We start from the raw sequence: 23,005 nt of genomic DNA, 5'->3' as shown, positions 1-23,005 counted from the left end.
ATGCAAATAAGGAAAATGGTCTTCCTAGCCACTGATTGCCACTGGATCTCGGGGTCACTGAACCTGCCGCACAATTGATATGTACGCCCCTGCGACTGGCTTTCTGTATTCCTCTTTGATACTTATATAGTTCCCCATTGTCTTCCATGTGCTTGCTGAAAACTCTAATACAATAAACATTGATTGTCCTTTGTAATTGTATCGTAATTTTGTAATATACCCATTAATGTGAGTTTTTAATGCTGTTAGAAGATTGTGTTATTTAGCTGCTGTATTATTTTATAATCAATGGAATGCAACATTGAATTATTGGTAAACTGATTAATTGGGTACTTGCTCATTTTATCAATTGAATGAAAGATTGACCAATCTATCAATTAAATGATTGACAGATTGATCAATAAAAATATTTTAAATTTGAAAGGGTACAACCATTGTAACAGATAAACTTTCAATGTGCAACCTGGACCTGTACTACATATAGGGTGGACTGCCATTGTTTTCTCAATGGCTCACCTTTAAGCTGTTACCCGAGTGCAAACAGGCCACTGCGCCCTATTACCTTGAATGCTCTGCCCCAAAGGCAGTTGTAAACCCCTGCTGCCCTGTGGCAGTACATTCAGGGAAATATGGAGCGACTGCTTTAAAGCTGCTTCAAAGCAGAGGGGTTAGATGCAAGGAGGATGTCTGGGGGGTCCCTGGTTTTATCTCTCAAGAAGGCTGCCCTCGGATGCGCACTAACAGTGCACCACCTTTTTTGTGGTGGAACATCAGTGCGGATCCCAAGGACATGTTTACCTTTGCGTCTGTGTCTGTAATACAATGGGCCTGATTCTAACTTTGGAGGACGGTGTTAAACCGTCCCAAAAGTGGCGGATATACCACCTACCGTATTACGAGTCCATTATATCCTATGGAACTCGTAATAAGGTAGGTGGTATATCCGCCACTTTTGGGACGGTTTAACACCGTCCTCCAAAGTTAGAATCAGGCCCAATGTGTTTGCAAAGACAAAGTGATTTCCTTGATTACATGGGGCCACTCCACCATGCAAATGGGGGAATGTCCTCTCAGGATAGCACTGGCGCTACATGTGTGTCAGTGTTATAATTATTACCTAAGGGGACGCACAAGTGTTTACAGCCCCTCCTTTGAACCCCACGGCACTACGTGTAATACAGGCCATCCTGATTCATATTCGTTTGGAAAAGTTAATCATATCCTCATTCAAAACCAGATACTCCAAACAAGCAAAGTGAATGAGAGAGAAGCAGAGTAGCTGATAAATCCAAGTGTAGATTACACAGCCAGTGGCATAATTCACTGATTTATACAGAGAGTTTTCACCTCTGCTTTTGATCACTTTTCCTGCCCAGTTACGCCATTCCTTCAGTGGTTCAGTGGTTCCTTCCTAGGTAGAAAAATAAATGGTTCGGCAGTGGTCTGTTTTGATTTAAAAAATCACCTGCACAATAGATTCACTTGAAGATTAACATACAAATGACATTCGATGAGATAGTAATACAGAAGCTATGTGATTGCACGATCAATTGCACAAAGCACTTAGCAGTATATTTATAAAATTATCACGCAGTCCAGGGTAGCAGGTCACCTTCCTGCACTGCCTATGTGATAGGGAAAGGGCAAGAATGTGCGGTACTTAACACTATACCCAGGGTTGGCACACAATGAACTGTCTATTACAAACGCTGGCACTCTTGCACCATGGTGCAAGCGTGCCTGTGTTGTAAGCAGTATTGTTTTTGTGCAGGAAGGAGCAACGTCCTGCTCAAAAGCTATCCCCTGAGGCACTTTTTTTCTCTTTCTATGTCTGCTACATTCTGCAGCACACATAGAAAGAGGAGGAAAAAATGAAGAGAAATAAACATATTTCTCCTTGTTATGCCTCACCTGGGAAGACATAGCAGTTTGGTGCATTCCCAGGTCTACCACTTATGCTAAATCTGGGAACGCGTCAAACGTGTCAAAATCCATGGATAACGCCTGTTCCCATGCACCACCCATGGAATGCCACCCTGGGCAGAGTAATACAATGCAGCAATTTCCACTGTACTGCGTTACTCCAGATTTATCAATCCCCCTAGGGGCAAGCAAGGTGGCCTTGCGTGAGAAGATAAATCGCTCTTATTAGCCTCATCGCGTTTGCACCCTGTTGCATGGTGGAGGTGCGACGCAACTAAATGATGAATATGGCTGTGTCATGATTTTTGTCACTGATCATGATGGGAATACCAACAGAGGACAATTGGAGAGTCCTAAAAAGAATACAGCACTTGAACCTTCGCTACTTCAGTAGGAGACTAATAATTTTGCGTCTTTCATTCCAGTGAGGTCCTGCAGTTCCAATTATTGCCTTTTAATTAAATGACTATTCAGCACAGGGTAACAGTACATAGGTATGTTATTTTTTGCAAACTGATATTATCCATTTGAGGAACACGAAAGTTGTTTTCAAATATTATGTGATTCAAGGAAATGTAAATGTATTCTCTGTATTTTTTCTTTGTCTTATTTCCCCTGAAGGAGATGCTAAAAATCCCGGTCCTGGCTACCCTAGTGGACATCCAGCTGAATGGCACTGGCTGGACTGCTAAATCTATCGCTAATTATTTGTACAATGGTCCATCTGAAACGCGACCTCCTGGGGCACGTCCTTATGATTGGAGAACGTCGTATAATTATGCAACAAATACGATCCAAACCATGACGAAGTTTCTTGGGGTGTGTACTATTTGAACCTATGTATTCGTTTAAAGATGGATTATGAAACATATTGCCATTACCAATGTGCCATTTAAGCTACATCGTAGATTTTCAGATCTTAATTTCTTGTCTCATAGTCGTGCTTAGAGTGAACCAGAACTCTTACTACACCTTTGCTTCCTGGTTTCTCTCTCTTTCACTCTCTCCCCCTCTCTTGTTTTCGAAAATAAGTGGTTGGTTTTCTGAAGGTCTTCACGTTTTTCCTTAGCCATCATATTGTTGTGTATTTTATTATGTGGTTTACAGGGCCGAATGATTTTTCTTGCTCCTGAAAATCTATAAAGAATGTGTTTTGGCTAAGCTGGTGAAAGGGCCACTCTATCAATACCACCCCCCCCCCCCCCCCCCCACCAAGCCCGCATAACCTAAGTACCCCGATCAAAAAGTTTTCTTTTGGGCAATAAGCTGGATGGACTTTGTCAAAAAGTTTTGGAATTTTCCCCTTAATTTCTCACACTTAATAAATGGGTTAACTGATTGTTCGGTCTAATTTACTGTCAGCAGTCAAATCGATTGCATTTGAGTCTCATGAGCTTTGGCTTGCTTGAACCTACAGCAGCTGCTATGGCCTAGGTGTTATTCTGCCACCTTGTTAGAATACAGACCTCCTTATTTAAAGTTTTTAACTCTTGACCTACTCCTGCTTGCCCTACAGGAGCTGCCTTGGAGGAAAGCCCACATGCTCCGTGAGTGCACACTTTCAGTTGCCTTTCACCTGACTTAGGTCGATAAATGAGTACTAGTAAGTTGGGTACTAATAAACATCTGTTTTTCGGTGCCAGGATGCCACAAAGAACGAACATATACTTTACAAATGCACATGTTGTATTGTGTTACGTTTTGTTCCCTCCGGTAACATAAATGGCAGCCTCATCCTACGACACATAGAGTAGTAATTTACTAGTACTCAATGTTCCACTGACCATGGAGGTGCTGATGCTAGAAGAACCGGTTTGCATTCCCAAACTGGAACAATATCTATAAAAGCATTGGAGGGGGAGGTGCTGCTTTAAAAATGTTTCCCTTTTTTGAAGACATTAAGGGAAGCATTCATTAGTCCCTTGAGTCACTGTGTTCTTCTCCCAAGACCAATGATTCACAACAGGGAAGATAATGTTACCCCAACTCGGATGTCAGTATCTGATCAGCAGTTCAAAGCAAATGGATCACCCGCTGTTGATGGGTGTCATTGTGACTCCCTTTTAGAAGGGTGTGCCCCTCTCGTACCATCGCCTAATAACAATTCACAGATCCTTTTGTGAGTTGGGAAGGTTGTTCTTGCTCCCGAAAGGAGTTTAATACATTTGAAAATACTATTTTGAGGACCAACCCCTTTTAGAATGCGAATCTCTGTATTTGCATACACAGAAATGTTTTGTACATTGTATCCTTTTTGGGCTTTATATTTTACCCATGTTGTCTACATATTGTACACTTATTTGTTGTACTGCGTTTGAAAATGCTGTAAACATAAGAGTGCTGGATGTAGACCCTTTTATAAAATGACTTTCCTGTCAGTTTCATATCCCTCTTTATCTTGATGTGTTAGGTTGCTATGAGGTATCTGAAAGTGGATATCTCTGCTGTTTGAGCTAACTCGGGGCGAAAGATTCTTATGTTCTTTCTTTGCCAGGAAAGATGAAGGATATCATATCATGAATGTAGACAACTAGTTTTGTGAGTACCTGTTTCAGACATACTTACATAAACTAATGGCTTATGATAGCCAGCCTATAACAGATGTGCTTTAGATCTGCAGAGTAAAGCATTAGTCTTGTCATAAAATGAAGGACATTGGCCCCCACCAGCATGAGCAGGGTTTAGGTGCTAGTAGAAAAACACATCTGACTATTACCACAACTCTCTCCATCATTTACTGATGTGTTTCATCACAGTCTTTGTTCTTGGATAATATTGGTCTACTCAGCTTAAGAGAATGGATTTTTTCTGTTTCCTATGTATCATTGGTTTTAGTATCATAATTTTCCTGGTTAAGCCACTGAGAAAAGTAAATGACATACAAGAAGAGAATCTATTTGGATTCAGCTGTATCTTTATTGGTGAATGTAGTGCTGCTGCGACCTGCTTACAGACCTACGGCCTGATTTAGAATATGGCAGATGGGTATCTCCATCAAAGATGTGACAGATATCCCTTCAGATATATTACAATCTTCATTGGCTGTTAGGAAATTGTAATACGGCAGCTGGGATCTCAGTCGCGTTTGTGATGGAGTAACCCCCTCCACTAAACTTTAAATAAGGCCCTTAGTGTTCTTAAAGGGACACAACATTGATGATATACTTCAAGTTTTTTAGGAAATTATTAAAACATTCACTTTCTTTGGTTTTGTTTGCAGTTCTATAGGTAGAAATGTGGTTTGATGCATCATTACCCTTTGACAGAATCTATGCCCCAGCTCACACTAACAACACATTTCCTCTATAACTGTGCAGAGTGATTTTTGTAGGAAAGAGGCAACTGTAAATATAACTCTCAGCTCTTGGAGAACTTAGAGTATTAGAATATAACCGTTTTCAAAGATAATACACTTACCATTTAGATGAGCCTTCTTGTAGAATGAGTATCCAGCAAGACAACTACTGAGATTGGTTAAAGTGTTAACATTTGCGATCACACTAGAAGGGGAAGGGCCTGAATTGGAGGTCACAGTGGTATCAGCTGTGACCAGTTGTGGCCCTAATTCTACTACAGTTTATAAGCGTTGTGGTGCACAAGAGGCTCATAAAGCACACAGCATTTAATTAATGAAGAAATAGGCGACTGGATTACCCAGTGTAGGTAGCTTAAACCCTACTTCTTTCAAACTCCATCGTTATCCTTTGGTATATATTGGTCAATGGTTGTGAGTAACTCGAATAACAGCTGCACCAACAATGTTTATGAAGCTATTTAGTGTAATTCACTTGTACCAATGCTCATTAACATTTACACCAGCAATTATTGAGTAATGTTCATGAACATTACAGTCATTACAAAACATGAAACTCAAAGTGTTCGTTGTCTGACTCAAGCCTCTGGAACGAAGATTATAATTAGCTGCCACCAACAAGACTTGTACAGCTGGAGTAAAATTGGGGGCTACCCTTTAGGTTGTCCTCATTTGAAAGACACACCAAGGATGTTCCTAAATGGCACCATCAAAATGGTTTGAAAGAAGTAGGGTTTGAGCTACCTACACAAGGTCCATAGAAGCTAGAGGCACCTTTAACTCTGCCAAATAAGGAATATCCAGGAAACGTTTAGAGAAAAAGAAAACACAGTGGGGACAGCAGGCATAGGGAGCTAGTTCTGGACTTTGATCCTGTTTGGTGATGCCAATAGGTTTGGCTTGAATTTTAGTTATATTCTAGACTTATTGACTTTGCCAATCATGCTGGTGCTTTGAATTTGTTTTTCAGCAGTGAACCTGTGGCAGGAGCAAGGGAGATAGCAGAAGTGCTGAATTGTATCATAAGCTCGAATTTTAAATGTAGTTTCAAGGAATGTTAAATTAGCATTTCCCTATCAAACCATTAGAAGAATAGACTTTGATTTCCCTAACACTTTATTTGTTTTGCACTAAAGTAAACCAATGTGTCGTGCAGTGAAAAAACGAATCAAAGAGACTGAGTTTATATACAATGTAAGTATGAGATGACTAATTCAATGTGACAAAATATAGGTGGATTGAGTACATTTTTAGATGCAAAATATTTTCTTCATATACTCTTATGAAGCATTTACTGGAAGGTGGAAGTATTCACCTAAAGAGCCAATAACCTGATTGTATGACTTAAATACTCCTCTGGGCTGATTCAGGAAGTGATTAACAATGCATAAAGCCGATGTATTGAACTGAAGAGATTGGATCCTCACATGAAAACATGATGGCTGAGTGGGTGCACTTATGGCACCGATGATTCCTGTGGCATGCAACATTTTCTTCCTGCTTAGAATCACAACAAGGCCAGGATCAGAGGCCTCAGGCTCCTTTGCCTGCCAGGATGCAGAGACAACATTGAGTGGGTGCACTTAAGGCACCGGTGATTCCCACAGCACGGGACACTTTCTTCTTGCTTAGAACCATGACAGAGGGCAGGAGCTCAAGCCCCAAGCCCCTTAGCCTGCCAGGTGGAGGAGACAATGATGAGTGACCATTGACTCTCATGTTGAGGTACGTGTAGGTCTCGCCTGGGTGCAGATCATGTTAGGAGCTCATAAAAAAGCCATTCAATGGTTATCTCAAAGGGCTCTCATGTTGGACAAATTATACTAGGAAATCTTGATGGTGAGGAGAGCTGAATGTGTAGGAAATACCAGGAAAACCCATGATGGGAACTGTGTTGTTTTGAACTTTCAACATCTCCATATCATACAACATACAGTCTCAATCCTGTGGAATATGCATTGTCATGGCTCTCACCGGGCAGAAAAAATCAAAACTGTTTCACTCAGTTTCGTCTGCAAACCAGCAGATTTTCTACCTCCTTAACCATAAAGAATGAGCTACTGGTTGTTCAAATGCATAAAACCATGGGTTGACAACCCATAATCGACCCCCCCCCAGACCTCCTTTAGGAAATTGATTGACTCTCCTCCCCGGATAAGACAATGATTAATACTTGAGAGAGCGGAAATAAATACCAACACATCGCTAAATAATGCCAGTCAGGAATCTTTGAATACTTTAAAGATAAGTACTTATACTCAGGGGTTTTCTGAGATAACATTAGTATCAAGGAATGTTGCTGTGCTGGCAAACATATTTTTAGCTGATGACTGGAGTGAATATATAATTGCAGCCCAGGTTGTGTGCTTTTCAAGAGACATGGTTAAGAGATATCTTTGCTGCAGATGGATTTACATTTCTGTGATGCAATTTCGACAATCCAGAGAATGAACTTGCCCTTTAAAGATGAGAAAAGGAGTGAAGATGGGAAGTGTGCTTGCTCTTTTTCTTTTCTCTCTATATTAACGGTGTTGGTGAGAAAAATTGAGGGCCCCATTTACAAGAATCTGACGCATCGGCTCCGATGGGTCAGATTTCTTGCGCTGCCCTGCGACCCCCTAACGATGCCATGGATGTGTTGTATTTGCAATACAGTGCTCCATGGCACACATTTGCACAGATGCCTCTGAAATTCTGATGCATCTGTGGTGCTAAACTTGCGCACTGCTGGACTAGTGTAAAAAAAAAATGATGCTAACCCTGCAATGCAAGGAAGGCTCCCAGGTGAAAAAGCAAGTTTAATGCCTGCTCTGAACAGGCATTACATTTTTGATGCAGTGAATTTGCAGAACAATGCATTGAAATGTAGTAAATTTTATTCTACCAGTTCTGCATTTCTTTTTGCCTGGGAATGCCTACCTTGATTATATTATACCTGGCACAGGCATAATGTGGCACAAGGCTTTACAAACTGGAGTAATGGTCCCATTGCGCCAATTTGTAAATGTGATGCAGTGTAGGGGACTGCTTGCGCTGACACAGCATTGAAAAAAAGTGATGCTATGGTGGCGTAAGGGCCTTGTAAATAAGCCAGTAAATCCCTTGGTATCCATGTTTTGAGAGTTGGCCAATGGCCGTTACCGATACTTTTATAGATCATGCTGTGGTTTTATTATCTCAAAGTCCCCTGTGTCTCCGGAGTCTCATTAATGCTTTCCCAGAAATATTGGAGAAGCAGGATTTGAAGATAAGCTTAAAGTAAACATTCACAATGAGCTGTGGCAATGGGAGGCTTAAGATGCACCCTTCTTATATTAAAGGTGCCTGGATCACCGACACCCCGAATTTTAGATATTTGGGTTGGCAATTTATTTCTTATGACGACTGGTGTGCCCAAAAAGAGCTAGTAGTAAGTAATACTGTGATGATAACTACACAGGGGGTATTCAGCTTTGCTACCAAAATTGATGATAAACCCATTAAAGAAATATTGATCCTCTGTTCTCTGTCACACCAGCACTACAAGGCACAGGTCTATGGGTATTTGAAAGCCACTGGTTTTTGCAGAGACAAGAGAATAACTTTTTGAAGCAACTCCTAAATGTTCCACAATTGACCTCAGAGACAATAATTCACAAAGAGTTGGTAGTCCCCAATATAATGAATACACCATACGCCGGCATTCTGCAGTACACATAGAAGGAAGAAAACGCCTCCATTTATTGTTTTTGTGCAGGAAGGCCTTCCTTCCTGCACAAAAACAATAATTCCTACAAGCAGGCACCTTTGCACCATGGAGCAAGTGTGTCTGCTTTGGCGCATGGCAGCTAATTGTGCACCAGTGCAGTGGAAGAGGACAAGAATGTGCCATATCTCGTAGATATGGCACAATCCCACCCTTTTCTTTTGACGCAGGACAGCACCGCGAGAAGCCTTACTGCGCTGCCCTGAGCCAAAATATTGTAAATAAGCTCCTAAGTCTTCAGCTGTAAAGTATTTGTTTAGATTTGAGCAGGGTCTCTGCATTTAATACGAATCAGTGATAAACAAGTGAGGGCAACAAAGACTTATCTCGCTGTATTCATTAGCCACATTGTAGCGCAGGAACACCAACATTGAAGGCTAATGTAAAAAGAAAGTGTGAGAATCAAAGGCGAAACTCTGCTATTAGTATTAACGTCAAAACATTCACACTAAAGACAGAATCAAAAACGGTAACAATTGGAAAAACATATGATAAGCACCTCTCCTGTGCAGACATTCTATGTGCCTGTCGTACTCTGCCGCCTCTAAATCACACAGATGTTTCCTGTACAGCATGGTGCTTGCAGGTGTGTATTTTACCGTTTGTGAAAGACACACACCACTCTCCTTGCGCGTTCACCTTTCTTCTCAGAGGTACTAGTCTCAGGGCCCTGCTGTGTTGTGGAACATCACACCACGCAGACAAAAACAAACAAATACCACAGCTGGAGAAAGGGGCTCATTATTATGAGGCTCAGGTGCAGCAGCCCTTGGAAAGTATTCAATCTCTCTTAGAAAAGAATGCCAACTGAGGATGATTTAGAATCACATAAAGAAGAAAATGTTAGAAACCCTGGTGTTTCCACTCGTGGTGAATAAAACATGTTGTACATGCTGTAAAGAGCTCCGCCAATATTTATTGAAAGGTGGCATGAGAGTCAGCCGAATTCATTTGGAATTGGTTCAGGAAATTCAGATATATGTCGAAAATGCGTGTATGAAAATTCTCCTTCACCAGCACATTTCTGCTTGCAGACGCGAGATGTAATACCTCACAGACAGAAGGACGAATTATTCGCCCCTCAGTGAACATCATATTATCTGTGATGTTTTTGTGCTATACATAGGGTAGAAAGAAACGTCATGGGGAATTATTATCCTGGCACCTTTGCCACACTTGAGGCCCCAACACCAATATCTGATCTACAGCAAGAGAATGTGAGGGACACATAAAATTAAGGTAGAGATAACATATACCTGTGGAGCTCAGGAGTGCTACATTGTACTACTAACACCAGAGGGTGGCGCTCTCATGTAAGACTAGAACTATCGTTAGTTACCAATCCTGGTATTCTGATTTGAGGTTACAGTTACATCAGCAAAATTCCAAGAGACATTGCCGTACTTGTAATTGTACTTCAGTATTAGATCACAGATTGGGTTTATTATATCCAGCTAACAGAATATTAAACAATGAGTTCAAGACAGACATCTGTGTGAGCCCATAATATTCTTGCAGGGGGCGATTTCCTTTTACACGAATCACAGGTGTGTTTAAATCTTGACAATGACTGTCCAGTTCACTACTTTTTTTTATTACTCTTTTTATACCTTTAAAAAGGCCTTGTTTTAGGATGAAAAAGGTCTGCTGATCTCTGTTCATAGTTATTTTCAACACTGTAAACTGGATGACAAAAACTTGGCCAAGATCCAATAAAAACAGTTACGTCTAAGGATCTCTTTTGGTCCTAAAAACGTTTGGACAGAAGGATCCAATGGTTTGGCACTAGAATTTATGTTTTTTTTGCTTATGGCTAATATTTGTGAAGGGGATGTTTGAGGGGCTGTCTACTTTACGTGTCACTGGCGCTTGATCTTCTCTAGCTCTAATTTCATAAGCTTAGGTTTTTAGTTTCACAAAAGTCTTTGATTGCCTCCCAATTCAGTCCTCAAATCTTTTCGTTTTTTGTTATAATTTTTTATTGAAATTTCAAAGAACACATGGAATACAATGCCATGTACAATATAGGATACATAGAGTCAAAAATGACGCAAGTGCAAATGCATGGTTACGATCAGCAGCAACTGTACATGGATTATCAGAAAGAGAGTATAACCAATCCAACAGGAAATCAAGGACAGGAGTTAGGGATGTGCTGTAGCAGTGGGGCCCTGAAAAATTCCTAATCTACAGTTCCGGGGTCAACCATCACCAGCACTCGGTAGTGAGTGAGACACATCAACACCAACACCAATCTATCACCCTCTGGAGGTCGACTGAATTTTTTGACTTGGTGAAGGAAGTAGTAGTCAGAAACATTCAATCACAAATCAATGACATTGGACCATAAATAATTTCAGACACTATGAATAATTCAATACTAATTCAAAACTCCAATTTGAATAAAGTTTAAAAGCTTTATTATAATCCTAAAATCAATGTCACATAAATGGTGTGCAAAACTAAATTATAAACATACATGAAAGCAATAGGCTGACTAAAACGTCTGAAAAGATTCAACCTACTAAACATCAATACTGCTACACACTCCAAAAGAATTATGTAGATTAGCAGCAACACAAAATACACATTATTATTAGAATTCAAAGAAGATGATGGTGACATCAGTAAATCATCAAAATACAATTTTCACAAATAATTTCAGAGCTAGGCCACTCCTAACACTAACCAGAATTGTGACTTGCATGTGTGGGAACAGGCTGACACATATGGGCAAAAGCAAAAATAAAAGAGGACAATAAATAATTTGGAAAACATCTAACTAGGATAATTCACTACAAAAATAGGCTGGTGTTAGTGACTAACTGAAAGGGAAAACAAGAAACCACATTTAGTTATACCTCTCATTGTGGAACAGCAAACAGCACTGATTCATTGAGACAGAACGTCACCATCTTCTGGCACCGGTTGATAGCAGCATCAGGACAATACAGAACACGGGCTGCACATAGGACAGATCAAAAGTTCAGAATTAGTTGACCTTATTAGTACTGAAACCACATTGGACAATTATGACTATGATGAGAAAACTCCTCAGGGTAATTAAGGAAGAGAATGTGACAGCAGACATGGAACTGATTTTCCGAAGAGCTCGACATACTCTGACTTCAAGAAGGTTCAGGGGGGAATTGGTTCTAAGGAAATCCCAAGACAAACTGATTTCAATTCCAAAGTTCTTCACTAATTAGAATAACCAAAATCCATTTGTATGGTCCTTCAGGTGGGCGCACTCTGGGTGTCAGTTTCAGCATCCAATCCCTGTAGATGGCATCACCAAGGTTGCAACTTTCGAAATTTTCTTCACCAAAGGTCAATTTTCCATACTATGACTTCATATTGTTCTGCCAAAATATTAAATTTTCCAATAATTTGAAACATACAGTTCCTTCCTTTCACTTGATCCACAGTAAATTAAACTAATATTCTTTCATGTGAGTTCTGTGTCTTCCTGCTCCATTTGACAGCTAGGACAAATAGTGTTGCATTATTGCATCTGAAATATATCTCTTCTCCTGGGATACAATAGAAAATTCAACATTACATTTTATGCCCAGGGAAAGTATGCAGGTCAGAGGGGACAGAATAAACAAGTAAAAGTTTCCATGACTGATTGCAAAATACACCTTCCAGGCATTTAGAAAGTCTAATGCACCTTAATACAATTCATACATTAATAAAATCTTTTGCACGCCTTAATAATCAAATCAAATACGCAAAGTAAATTAATTTCAAACATTATTCATGTTTTGTTAGAACAGTTCTAAAAATGTATTTAATTTTCTTTATTTAATTCAACATAAGTGTGTTTAATTCAAATTCACCTAATATTCATAGTACATTCTATTTCTATCATTTCTACTTGAAAATAATACTTTTCAGATTAATATTTATCAATAATTCACTCAAAATGCAAATGCATGTCTTCATGATAAACGTGATATCAAAATACGATTGGTAGGGACAAATGTCTACCACAATTTAAAAGTGCACATATTCATTTCTACGTTATTTTTCTCTGATAAGACTTTAAAACTTTAGATTTATTAGTTGTCATATGCTACTTCTGTACCGCTAATTTACTAATAAAAACTTGGGGCCATAAGTATGAAGCACCGCATTTGTGATTACCAAATAGCAATTTTTACCGACTCGCTATTTGGAATTTGCAAAATGCGATGCAACACAGTAGTAGCAAAATATTTTGCGATTACTTAAATGTCACAAATTGCGATTACCAAATAGGGATTCCATAAAATAGCGAATCGCAATTTAGTAATCACAATTAGCTATTTTTGCATTCTGGAGCAGCTTGATGACCTCACATCCAGGAAGTGGATCAGTGCATGCTGTTTCCAAAAGCCTAAGCCACAGGAGGAAGCAGACACAGTGAGCACAGCAATAGGGAGACAGTTAGGAGTGTCACCAAGGACCCCAAAACATCATGGCCATTGAGGGGAATGTAAAGGATACCAGAGGCAGAAAGAGGAAGCTCAAGTTCAGTGAGCAGGAACTGCAGGTGGTCACTGAAGAGGTGGTGAAGAGCCATGACAAGCTCTTTGGGGAAAAACTCACTCCATGTCCTGGCGAGTGAAAAGTGAAAATTGTGGAGTGACATCAAGGCATCCAGGCAAAGATCAGCATGGTGAGTGTGACGAAGCATATCATTGAGGAGATACGCAAGTGGTGGTGAGATTTACGTAAACATACAAAGGAGAGGATAACAACCATGGTTAAGGGGGCAAGAGCACTGGGAGAAGCAACTTTGCAGCCAGAAGCCATAGTCAAGGTTACCGGCATAGATACCTCAGCCACACCAAGCACCAGCAAAGGTAAGGATAACAATAATTTGAATCACCATAGGTGCATGCAAATTGTCTCTTAGAGAAAAGCTATGTTAGCACTCATGGGTCACAATAGCTCATGCCACATATTCCATTCAGCCTAATAATGCCTTATGGGAGTGGTAGTCCCTACTCCAACTGTGAACCTAGAACAAACTGCAGCTTTGTGCATCACCACACAGAGATACAAGACAAATGACAAGCAGAAACACTATGTCAGGGAAACTCTTTACCACAAAATGTAACTGTGAACTGAGACATGAAAAAGTAATATGTAACTGATCTACTGCTCATTGATGTTGCAGGTATTCCTGCACAACATGCAACAGAAACAGAAACTGACAGAAATGAGGATAGCCAGCCATGGGCTGAGGTTCAAGACTTTGGGGGTCATTATGAACACAGCTGGAAAACCCCGCCGTGCTCATTCTGGCGGTCTTTTCACAGACCACCAGCCCCCTGAGACCCCGCCGGGCGAATAATATACATTCTGCTTGGCCGGGACATGGAGCCGTTGTCAATGTCGCTGTGCGGCGGGTGCAACAGCACTCGTCGCACAGATCGGCAGTGACTTGCGCGACAGGACACTGCACCGGGGCCCCTGCACTGCCCATTCCAGGTGCATGGGCAGTGCAGGGTTCCCCAGGGGGGCCCCGGAGAACCGCTGCCATCAGCCTTTCAGGGTTGTTTATCCGGAGGGCAGCATTGCTTGCCGTGCTGCCCTGTCGGATAAAGTAATCCACCATCATCAGGCTGCCTGTCAGTGGTAGCCTGGTGGTGGCGGAGGGCCGCCACAGGCGGCCCTCTGTTGTTCAGAATATGGTGGCTCAGACCGCCATGCCGGTGGCGGTATTTTACACCACCGCCGGCATGGTGGTCTGAACTGCCATGCTCGCAATGAGGGCCTTTATGTCCATTACATCTGCACAACCCAGACGCAGTTCAACAGTAGAAACACTCCCTGAGTCTAATCTGGAGTCAGATGACTTGCCAGAAGACATGCATACACTACCTTCTGAGGATAGATGCACTCACAGATGTCAGTCTCTTTTCCAGTGCCAAAACACTCCCCTGAGGAAATGTAAGGTAGATGTCAGACAGAGCTCAGAGGAACCTGGGAGCCAATCTCTCTTTGGTGATCTGGAGGCATCAATGTTGAAGGTGCAGCATCTGCAATGTAAGCATATGAAATCAAAGCACAGGCATTTGGTGTCTCTCTATCACAACATGTGCCAGCTGAATGCAACAGTGCTGCAAGGACAGAAAGAAACAGCAGACAATCTAAGGGAGATGACGAATGCTATTAAGGAACTCTGCACAGTAATGCAGCTGGACCGTGTCACCCACCGTAGGCGCCATCACCAATTGATGGGCAGATTGAATGGGTTCAGCAGATCTGTCAATCGCCTTACAAATGCAACTGCTTTATTGTCATGTCGTGGGCATGCAAGTGGAAATGGCACATTGCAGTGGAGACGTTGCATGGAGATTGGTGCAGGTTACCAATGCAGTGGAAAACATGGAGACAGTCCGTGTCGCTGGGATTATCCATTCATTGAAGGCACTTTTGTACATAGCTGTGAGCCATTTCTTGTGTATCAGTAGTTACTTGGAGCACAAATGGAGCAGTATTAAAATCTTGGCTGCTGTAAGGTTAGTAGTGAGCAAACGCCGGGAGTGATGAGCCACATGAGGGAGGACCCCAGGTCTTGCAGGAGGACTAGCGGGCCCGGCAGTGGGCCAGACACATTTATGGACTCACTCAGCATGGACTCCACCTTGGTCCAGAAGGAGCAGATGGCAGGACATTCTAATAGTATATGGACAATGTTGCAAGGTATATGGTTCCACCACCAGCAGGAGGAATGGGCAATAATCCCACCAAACTAAACTGCACAAGCATCCATTGCCACCCTTAAAGGATCTTGAAGAGTCTGAACTTCATCCCAGTCTCCTGTGCCTCCTTGCCGTTCGTTACCCAGAAGCTCTGCCCAGTCCTCCTCCTCGTATTCTACCTGGAGGCGGGCTTGCCAGGTCGCCCTCAGGCTCTCCACCTCAAACTAGGAGTAGAGGTTGCAAATCAGGAGGCTATACATCTGGGACCTCACACCCTTAATGTTCCCTCAAGTATTAAAGTAGCCGAGTACTGGTGAGGGAGGGGCCAGACTAGGGCTGTGGGCCCAGCCTGCTAGTAAGGCAATGGCGCAATTTGGTGTAGGACTGCTGTTGGATAAGAGGCAGAGCAAATTCTTCTTGCAACATCGCAAAGGATTTAAGTTTGCCTCAGAAGAGCAAATGATTCAGAGTGTGGATCCCCGCTGCATGCCAGGGGCGCTAAATAAGCATGGCCCCACCAATGCAGTTACCAGTGTTGCACCAAACAGGTGCTCTATCATAAAGGTGTGCATCCATATAGTGGAGCTTGTGAGCCCGTACCCATGTCCTGTACATTGCCTGCAGCATGGGGTTCGGAGTCTCGGCTCAGGAGAAGTTGGGCAGGTTGAGGGAGTGTAGGCCCAGTGGGCTATCCACGAGCTGGTTCTCTATCGCTACCCACAGTGGGGTTCATAGGAACCAATTGCACCTGGTGGAGGGCCATGTAGTTATGCTCCATGGACGGAAGGCCAAGGTGCTGTGCAAATTTGTGGGAGATGAGTTTTCTAATGGGCAACTGGGACCTTAACGGCCCCCAGATAAAGGTCTTGATGTCCTTGTCCACCCGCCAGAGCATCGTAAGTGGCAGGAGCAGGTGGAACATGCCCAATAAATACATGAACCTTGGGAGGGTCACCATCTTCACCGCCTGTGTCCTTCCCCACACCAATAAGTTCAAATGGGACCAATTCTCAAAGTCAAGCCACATTAGTTACAAGGACAGATCCAAGTTGTCTGCTATCATGAGCTCCAAACTCCTGTTAACATAGATGCCTATGTAGTTGAGATAGGCAGCCTTCACTGCAATAGGTACACAGCAGTGGCAGCAAAGGTGGTAGTTCTCAAGAGCTGGAGGGCTTCCCTCTTCCACCAATTGATCTGATAGCCTGAACATGTCTATAGCCTCCTGCCCTGAGGGATAGATGAGGGTGGTGGTGAGAAGGTAAGCAGGATGTCATCTGCATATAAGATGAGTGTTGAGGGCTACCTGGGTGTGGGTATTCACACAATCCAGTCTGACTGCTACAGTGCCAATGCCAGGGGCTTCATGGCAAGGAAGAACAGCAGAGGGAAGAGAGGGCATCCCTGATATATGACAGGCAGACTGGGAAAGGATCCGATAGGAAGACACCGCAGTTGTCCTGTGCTAAGGGGGAGTCATATAGCCAGCGAACTCTGGAAATAAAATCCATGCTGGGACTGAACCTCCGGAGTGCAGCAAACAGCTAGTCCCACTCTAGCCTGTCAAAGGCCTCTGTCATCCAACAATAGAGCTAAGGCCTCCTCCGATACCACCATCCGGACAGCGTGGGCCTGCATTTGCATGTGGTTACATGACGAGTGGCCTGGAATGGACCCTACTTGTGCGTGATGGATGAGGGAGGAAAGAACCCGCTTGAGGTGGGCCCCCAGTGTGCTGGCAAACATCTTAACATACCAGTTGAGGAGGGATAACTACTGCAGAGAAGGGTTCCTCCCCGGGTGCTTTATGGTAAGGAGATTAGCGCTAACCTGCATAATCTCCTCTTTAGTAATCACACCCTGGAGCAATTCCTTGCCCTCATCAGTGAGGCGGGGCAATTGGATAGTATCCAGAAAGGAAGTGACCTGTGCAGCATCAGGGACCACTCAGGGGGAGTAGAGGGCCTGGTAATAAGAGGTGAACATGTCAGCGATGTTCTGCGACTTGGTGACTAGTACCTACGAGCCCATGGTAATGGTGGGGATTGCCATCCTCACGTCCCTCTGCCTCACCAGGAGCCTGTCCACCTCCTCCCCCTCCTCCCCTCCTCCCCCTCCTCCCTCTCCTCGTAATGCCTGTACCTCAATTTCTGCAGCGCATATTCAGCTTTGGAGGTAAAGAGGGTGTTGTAGTCCATGCATGCCTTTTCAAGCCTGTATCTAGTGGCACTCGAGGGGTAGACTGTGTGAGCACACGTGAGGTGTGCTATGTCCTCTTCTAACGTCCTCTGTCAATGCTCTTGCTGCTTGATGGACAGTGCTGCATCTCTCATCAACTGGCCCCTGACAGATGCTTGTGGTGCGGGCCACAGGGTCAAAGCTGAGTCTACCAAGCCATTAGTGTGCTCCTGGTAGGTGCAAAGGTGGGATTTAAGTTGTTCTCTGCTGCAGGATGATTATAGCAGGACAGGTTAAGGGAAAAGGACTTGCAGATCAGCATCATGAGAGTCAGATCGGCCAGTAGGCCAGCTGGGGGGTTGGTCTGAAAGTGAGCCCTCCAAGATTGAAGTGATGCACATGAGAGGGAGCAGAGGTCGGGCCATAAGGAAGGAAAGTAACTTTGCTTGCATACCGTGTACTGAGGACAAGTAGGTGTATTCCCTATCTTCTGGATGCAAAAGGCACCAAAAATCCAAAAGGTCATGGTCCACTCTGACATCACCAGGAGATCCGGATCTCTTTATGGACCGCATCAATTGAGAGTGTAAAGTCTAAGATCGCTTCCCAAGCCAGATTCCAGTCACCCCCTATCAACAAATTTGCAGTGTCTATTTCCGCCAGAACTCGAGTGAACTGGAGGAACAAGCTGGAGGAAGAAGGAGCATTTTGGTTCCATAGGTCCATAGGCAAGCTGCCTGACCACCAATCTTTAGTTTGGTGAATGCATAGTCGACCTCAGTATCTACCCAAGTTTTGAGAACTGTGTAGCATAGGGTTTTGTGAATCAATATGGGTACAGCATGCTTCCAGAGCACCGACAGGGTGGAGATTGTTGAGGTGTCTGTGTGACTTATCAAGATTAAAGTACGGACCCATTTGAGACAGGACCAGGGAGAGGGTCACCTATGGAAAGGGAATGCTGAGTGATAAATGAGGGAGGTAGGGAACGCGCAGGACAGGGGTTGGTTAAAGGAGCAAATGAGAGGAGAGAAAGGGGATGGACAAGGAAGGACAGAGGAAAAAAAGCCTTAGAAAACACAGCTATCAAAGACAATTGCACATATGAAATCACAAGGCAAAGCGCACTAGAACTGCAATCAGTGGGTCTAAATCTGAGGAGCCACTGGGCCCGGAAGACCCCAGTGCCAGAAAGAGGGTGCGGAGAGGGCAATAGGGGAAGTGACCTGTAGTACCATCAGGGAGGGCCCTGGAGAGAACAAAAACAACAGGTGGATGAGCAAGAGGAGGAGGGGGAAGCCAAGTAACCAGCAGGTGAGAGATGGGGCCAGTCTGAGAGGGAGGGGGAAAGCCAGAGACACCCCTCCCCTAGGTCGCTCTCAGGTTGCAGCTGCCGGGTGGGGTCTTCAGGGAGTGGCTATTGCCCAGTACTATGAGCCCAGCATGGCATGGACGTAGGGTGGGGAAGTGGGAGAGAGTGGAAGGGTGCACCCAACCCTGTCCCCCTATCTTCTGTAGGGTGGCTAGAGAGTCAGGTTTGGGGCAGCAAAGTGCAAGGTGCAATGACATCATGCGGAAGGAGGGAAGGGACTATGGCAGTACATACAGCAGTTGGTCAATAGGGTGCATGGGAGGGGCAAAACTTCTGCTGTAAACAGGAAAGCTGCAAGTATCTGTCAGGCCTTCTTATGGAGAAGGAATCAGGCTATGATAGGCCTCACACCCATCATCGTCAGGGGTCTGTGATGCCAAATTCTGTGGGCCCTCTGCATTTCCAGCAGGGGCAAGAAGGTAATCCAATGATAGGAGGCAGGAAATTGCGAAGAAAGCCCCTCACCTTTTCTGGGATGCTAAAGACATTGTCCCTCCGACTCCGATCCTCGAGTTCAGTGATTTTGTCCTGCAAGACTTCACTTTCCTGGTCCTAGTATGGGAGGAGCTCAACTCTGGATTTCAAGGAGGACAAGTGATGATCCAGCCCCTCCACCTTGTTCGCAAAGGTGATTGCAACTATTGACTGAGAGGATGGATATAATTTCCAGCAGACCAAGAGGTCCTATGTTTCTGAGTAATTTGATGTTCGGGACTGCTCTCTGATGGAAATCTGGCGTGGGGATGGTATTGAGAACAGGAGGCATCTGTGACTGTGCGGGATTTGTGTGATGGGGCTGTATTGTTCGTTGTTGTGTCTGTAGTTATTTACTGCTGTTACTACTTTGAAAAACATAAAAATAAAGGTATTAAAAATACAGTGTAGGATGAGAACACACGTGGAGATTAGAGTGAGGTGGAGGGGAAGTGAAGAAATGCAGGTGGGAGTCTTGGGAGAGAGAAATTTGGACATTGGGGATAAACCGAGAAAGCAAGAGAAAGGGAATGAGGAGATATACAAAGAAGAATGTAGACTTACAGGAAGAATTGCGTTCCCTCCAGCTCTCTTCTATCGTAGCTGCCTTTCTGCTCTGCTCCCCTCCAGTCTTCCCCTCTCCACTAATATGCCTCTTCCTTCCTCTTACTACGTCACACTTTCCTTCTCCCAAACACCTTCCTATCATGTCATTATTGCTCCTCTACATCTCCTTTCCCAGTCATTACCTTCAATTTCCTTCAGCAAGTTCCCATAAAATATGACCTACGGTCACCCTAAACCTCCACTATCCCTATCCATACTTTATTTTCCCTCCATCATCTCTCATACAATGTATCCATATGAAGCACCCAAGCCTCCTCGTTCCACATCCTGCCTTCTCCCTAATCTTGCTCTGTCCACACGACACTTTACGTTTCCCCACTTCCCTTCATGCTGTACAAGATGCCCTCAGTGGTTACAGATAGCGCCACCCAGATCTATAGCCTCTGCCATTCTAAGGTAAAAATCGTCCATTGTGCTATACAATCAATATGACTATAAAGGATCTTGTCACTGCTACTTGAAAATAACTTGAGGCATTCTGTGTAAGTTGAGACAGTCTCTCTCCGTAGTTTCTTTCAGCAATAAAGCATGTGTTATAAAAAACAAGAATATAAATAAACGAATACAGGAAACCTGGGGAGAACATAAGAAAGTGAATGTATACGGTGCAGAGCTAGGCAGGAGTATAAAATGGACAAGAGAGGAGACAATGGAGAGAAGGCTAGGGAGAGCTGGGGATAAAACAGGAAAGGTGCGTTTTAAGAGCTTTCTTTTCTGAACAACATGAAATGTTTTGTAAAAAAAAAAAGACTGGTGTTTAGGGCATTCTACTGAGTGTGCGCAAAAGATGAGAAAGCTCGACCACCTGATTTTGCTTTGGTAACATGTGGTACACTCAATAGTAGCAGTTTGCTCGACCTAAGCAAGTAAAAGGAGGAGTGTCGCGGTCATAGCTTCTGAAAAAGAAGTGCATGTTCATTAAATGATTTACCTTGAATTTACCTTCTAGCCAGGAGCCTTAGTGCATGTTAATATGTCTAGATTGTATTTGCGATGTGAACATTAGACTGAGTTGTGGACAAAGATCACAGTAGCTGTATCTCGTGTTAGGCTGCTCTTAGATGTGCGCAAATTTCTTTTCAGAATGATCAATGATTGTAAGATGACGCGAAGCTGAGTCACTCAGAGAAACAATCTGGTCAGCCCATTCCTACTTCTTCACCCAACTCTGATCTTTTTAATTTATATTCAGTCTAAGAAGGAATATACACAGTGCTAAATTTGCAAATAAAAAGATGACGGTGCCCAAAAGCCCTCCTTTTAAACACGTGGCTGCTGCAATTAATTTCCATATTTATACTTTTTTATCACCGCATTTGTGCCGCTTTCTGACGCAACAGTGGCACAAGCTTACAAAATACAATTGTATTTTGTAAGTTTCCGCCGCTTTTGTGTCATAAAATGACGCAAATGTGGCACCAAAGAAGTATAAATATATTGGCCTCAATGTGTGAACGCGGAATACTGAGGCGGCGTAATCCTGAAGCCATCTCGGGCCTCTTCAATCCATATAAAGCCACTCCCTGCCCCTTCAGCTCACTCTTGCAGCTTAATAATTTCTTCCTTTGTGATGCTTTTTCGTTTTTCCCTTCCTCCGTCTCTCCCATATGTCTCTTTTTCTCACAGCAACTGCTTGAGGCAGCAGAATAAGCCCCGACCCTCAAAAATAAGTGCTGGTGCTTAACATTGGAAACAACAAGCACAAATTAAGCACTGAATATACAATGTCTTACTTAAGTGGAGACTGCTGGAGAATGAAGCTTCCTAATGTCAGATAGGCATTAGCCATCACAGTGCATCCTGGACAAGACGTAATCTAGAGGGCATCCCCGATGGAAGATGAACACTAATTTCAATCCGACTAGCTGGATTTGCTTTCAAATCTCACAAACCTGGGTTTCACTGGGAAGGTGCCCCACGCCAAATTCCTATTCCAAAGCCTTTGTCCTTTCCTGGTACCCAGTGTCGTCCATCTGGAAACCCGTGAGCATGATTTCATCACCACAAGCAAAAACTTGGGTGCAAAATAAAGTGTCCTGAAGGCACATTTGAGGGGACCCGACATTCCATTACTTGGCAGAAGTACATTATCCAGCAGATGTGAGTGGTGCCTATATCCAGAAGCTTAAATAGACCCTATGTGGTCCTAAAGCCTGCCCTATTTTGGACACTCTCAATGTTCCCTCTAGACTCTAGAGTATGGCCCCTGTTACCCCACTTCAGCACCAACTAAAGGTAAAGCAAAGCGAGGGATCCTTTCAGCGTTAAATACATTTTAGTTAAAACCACAGAAATATGTTCGTACTCTGTTACAATTGTTTTATTCCCATGAGATGCATATCATGTAATATGTGCGTATTGTAATTTTTCAGTGATGGCGAACAAGTAAAGGATGCAAACCAAAGGGCGAAAGGACCACAATTGTAATTTTCTCAATGTTATCATGAACAACACAGTATTTGCAATTGGTCATTGCCACAAACAGTGTATATTGTTATAACATTTCAACTATATAAAGTATAAATAATAATAATAATAATAATCATCATCATCATCACACCAATAATAATAATAATAATCATCATCATCATCATCATGATAATAATTCTGGTATTTATGCAGTTTGGTTTACATTGTCCTGCCATTGTTTTAAATATGCACGTATTAATATACTT

General features: G+C 43.1%; 1 protein-coding gene across 3 annotated transcripts in view; it reads left to right on the top strand.

Moving 5' to 3' along the window:
- LOC138299526 (phospholipid-transporting ATPase ABCA1-like) overlaps positions 1-23,005 on the top strand; it is a 2,649,159-nt gene that overhangs the window by 719,247 nt on the left and 1,906,907 nt on the right. For all 3 annotated transcript variants that reach the window (XM_069237840.1, XM_069237822.1, XM_069237830.1), the window contains exon 12: positions 2,545-2,742. In XM_069237840.1, coding sequence (XP_069093941.1) covers positions 2,545-2,742 — 198 coding nt within the window. The remainder of the gene's footprint in view (positions 1-2,544; positions 2,743-23,005) is intronic.

The sequence above is a fragment of the Pleurodeles waltl genome, chromosome 1_2 (genome assembly GCF_031143425.1).
Source record: "Pleurodeles waltl isolate 20211129_DDA chromosome 1_2, aPleWal1.hap1.20221129, whole genome shotgun sequence".
In the NCBI taxonomy this organism is placed as follows: domain Eukaryota; kingdom Metazoa; phylum Chordata; class Amphibia; order Caudata; family Salamandridae; genus Pleurodeles; species Pleurodeles waltl.
This window is presented reverse-complemented; position numbering and strand designations above follow the sequence as displayed.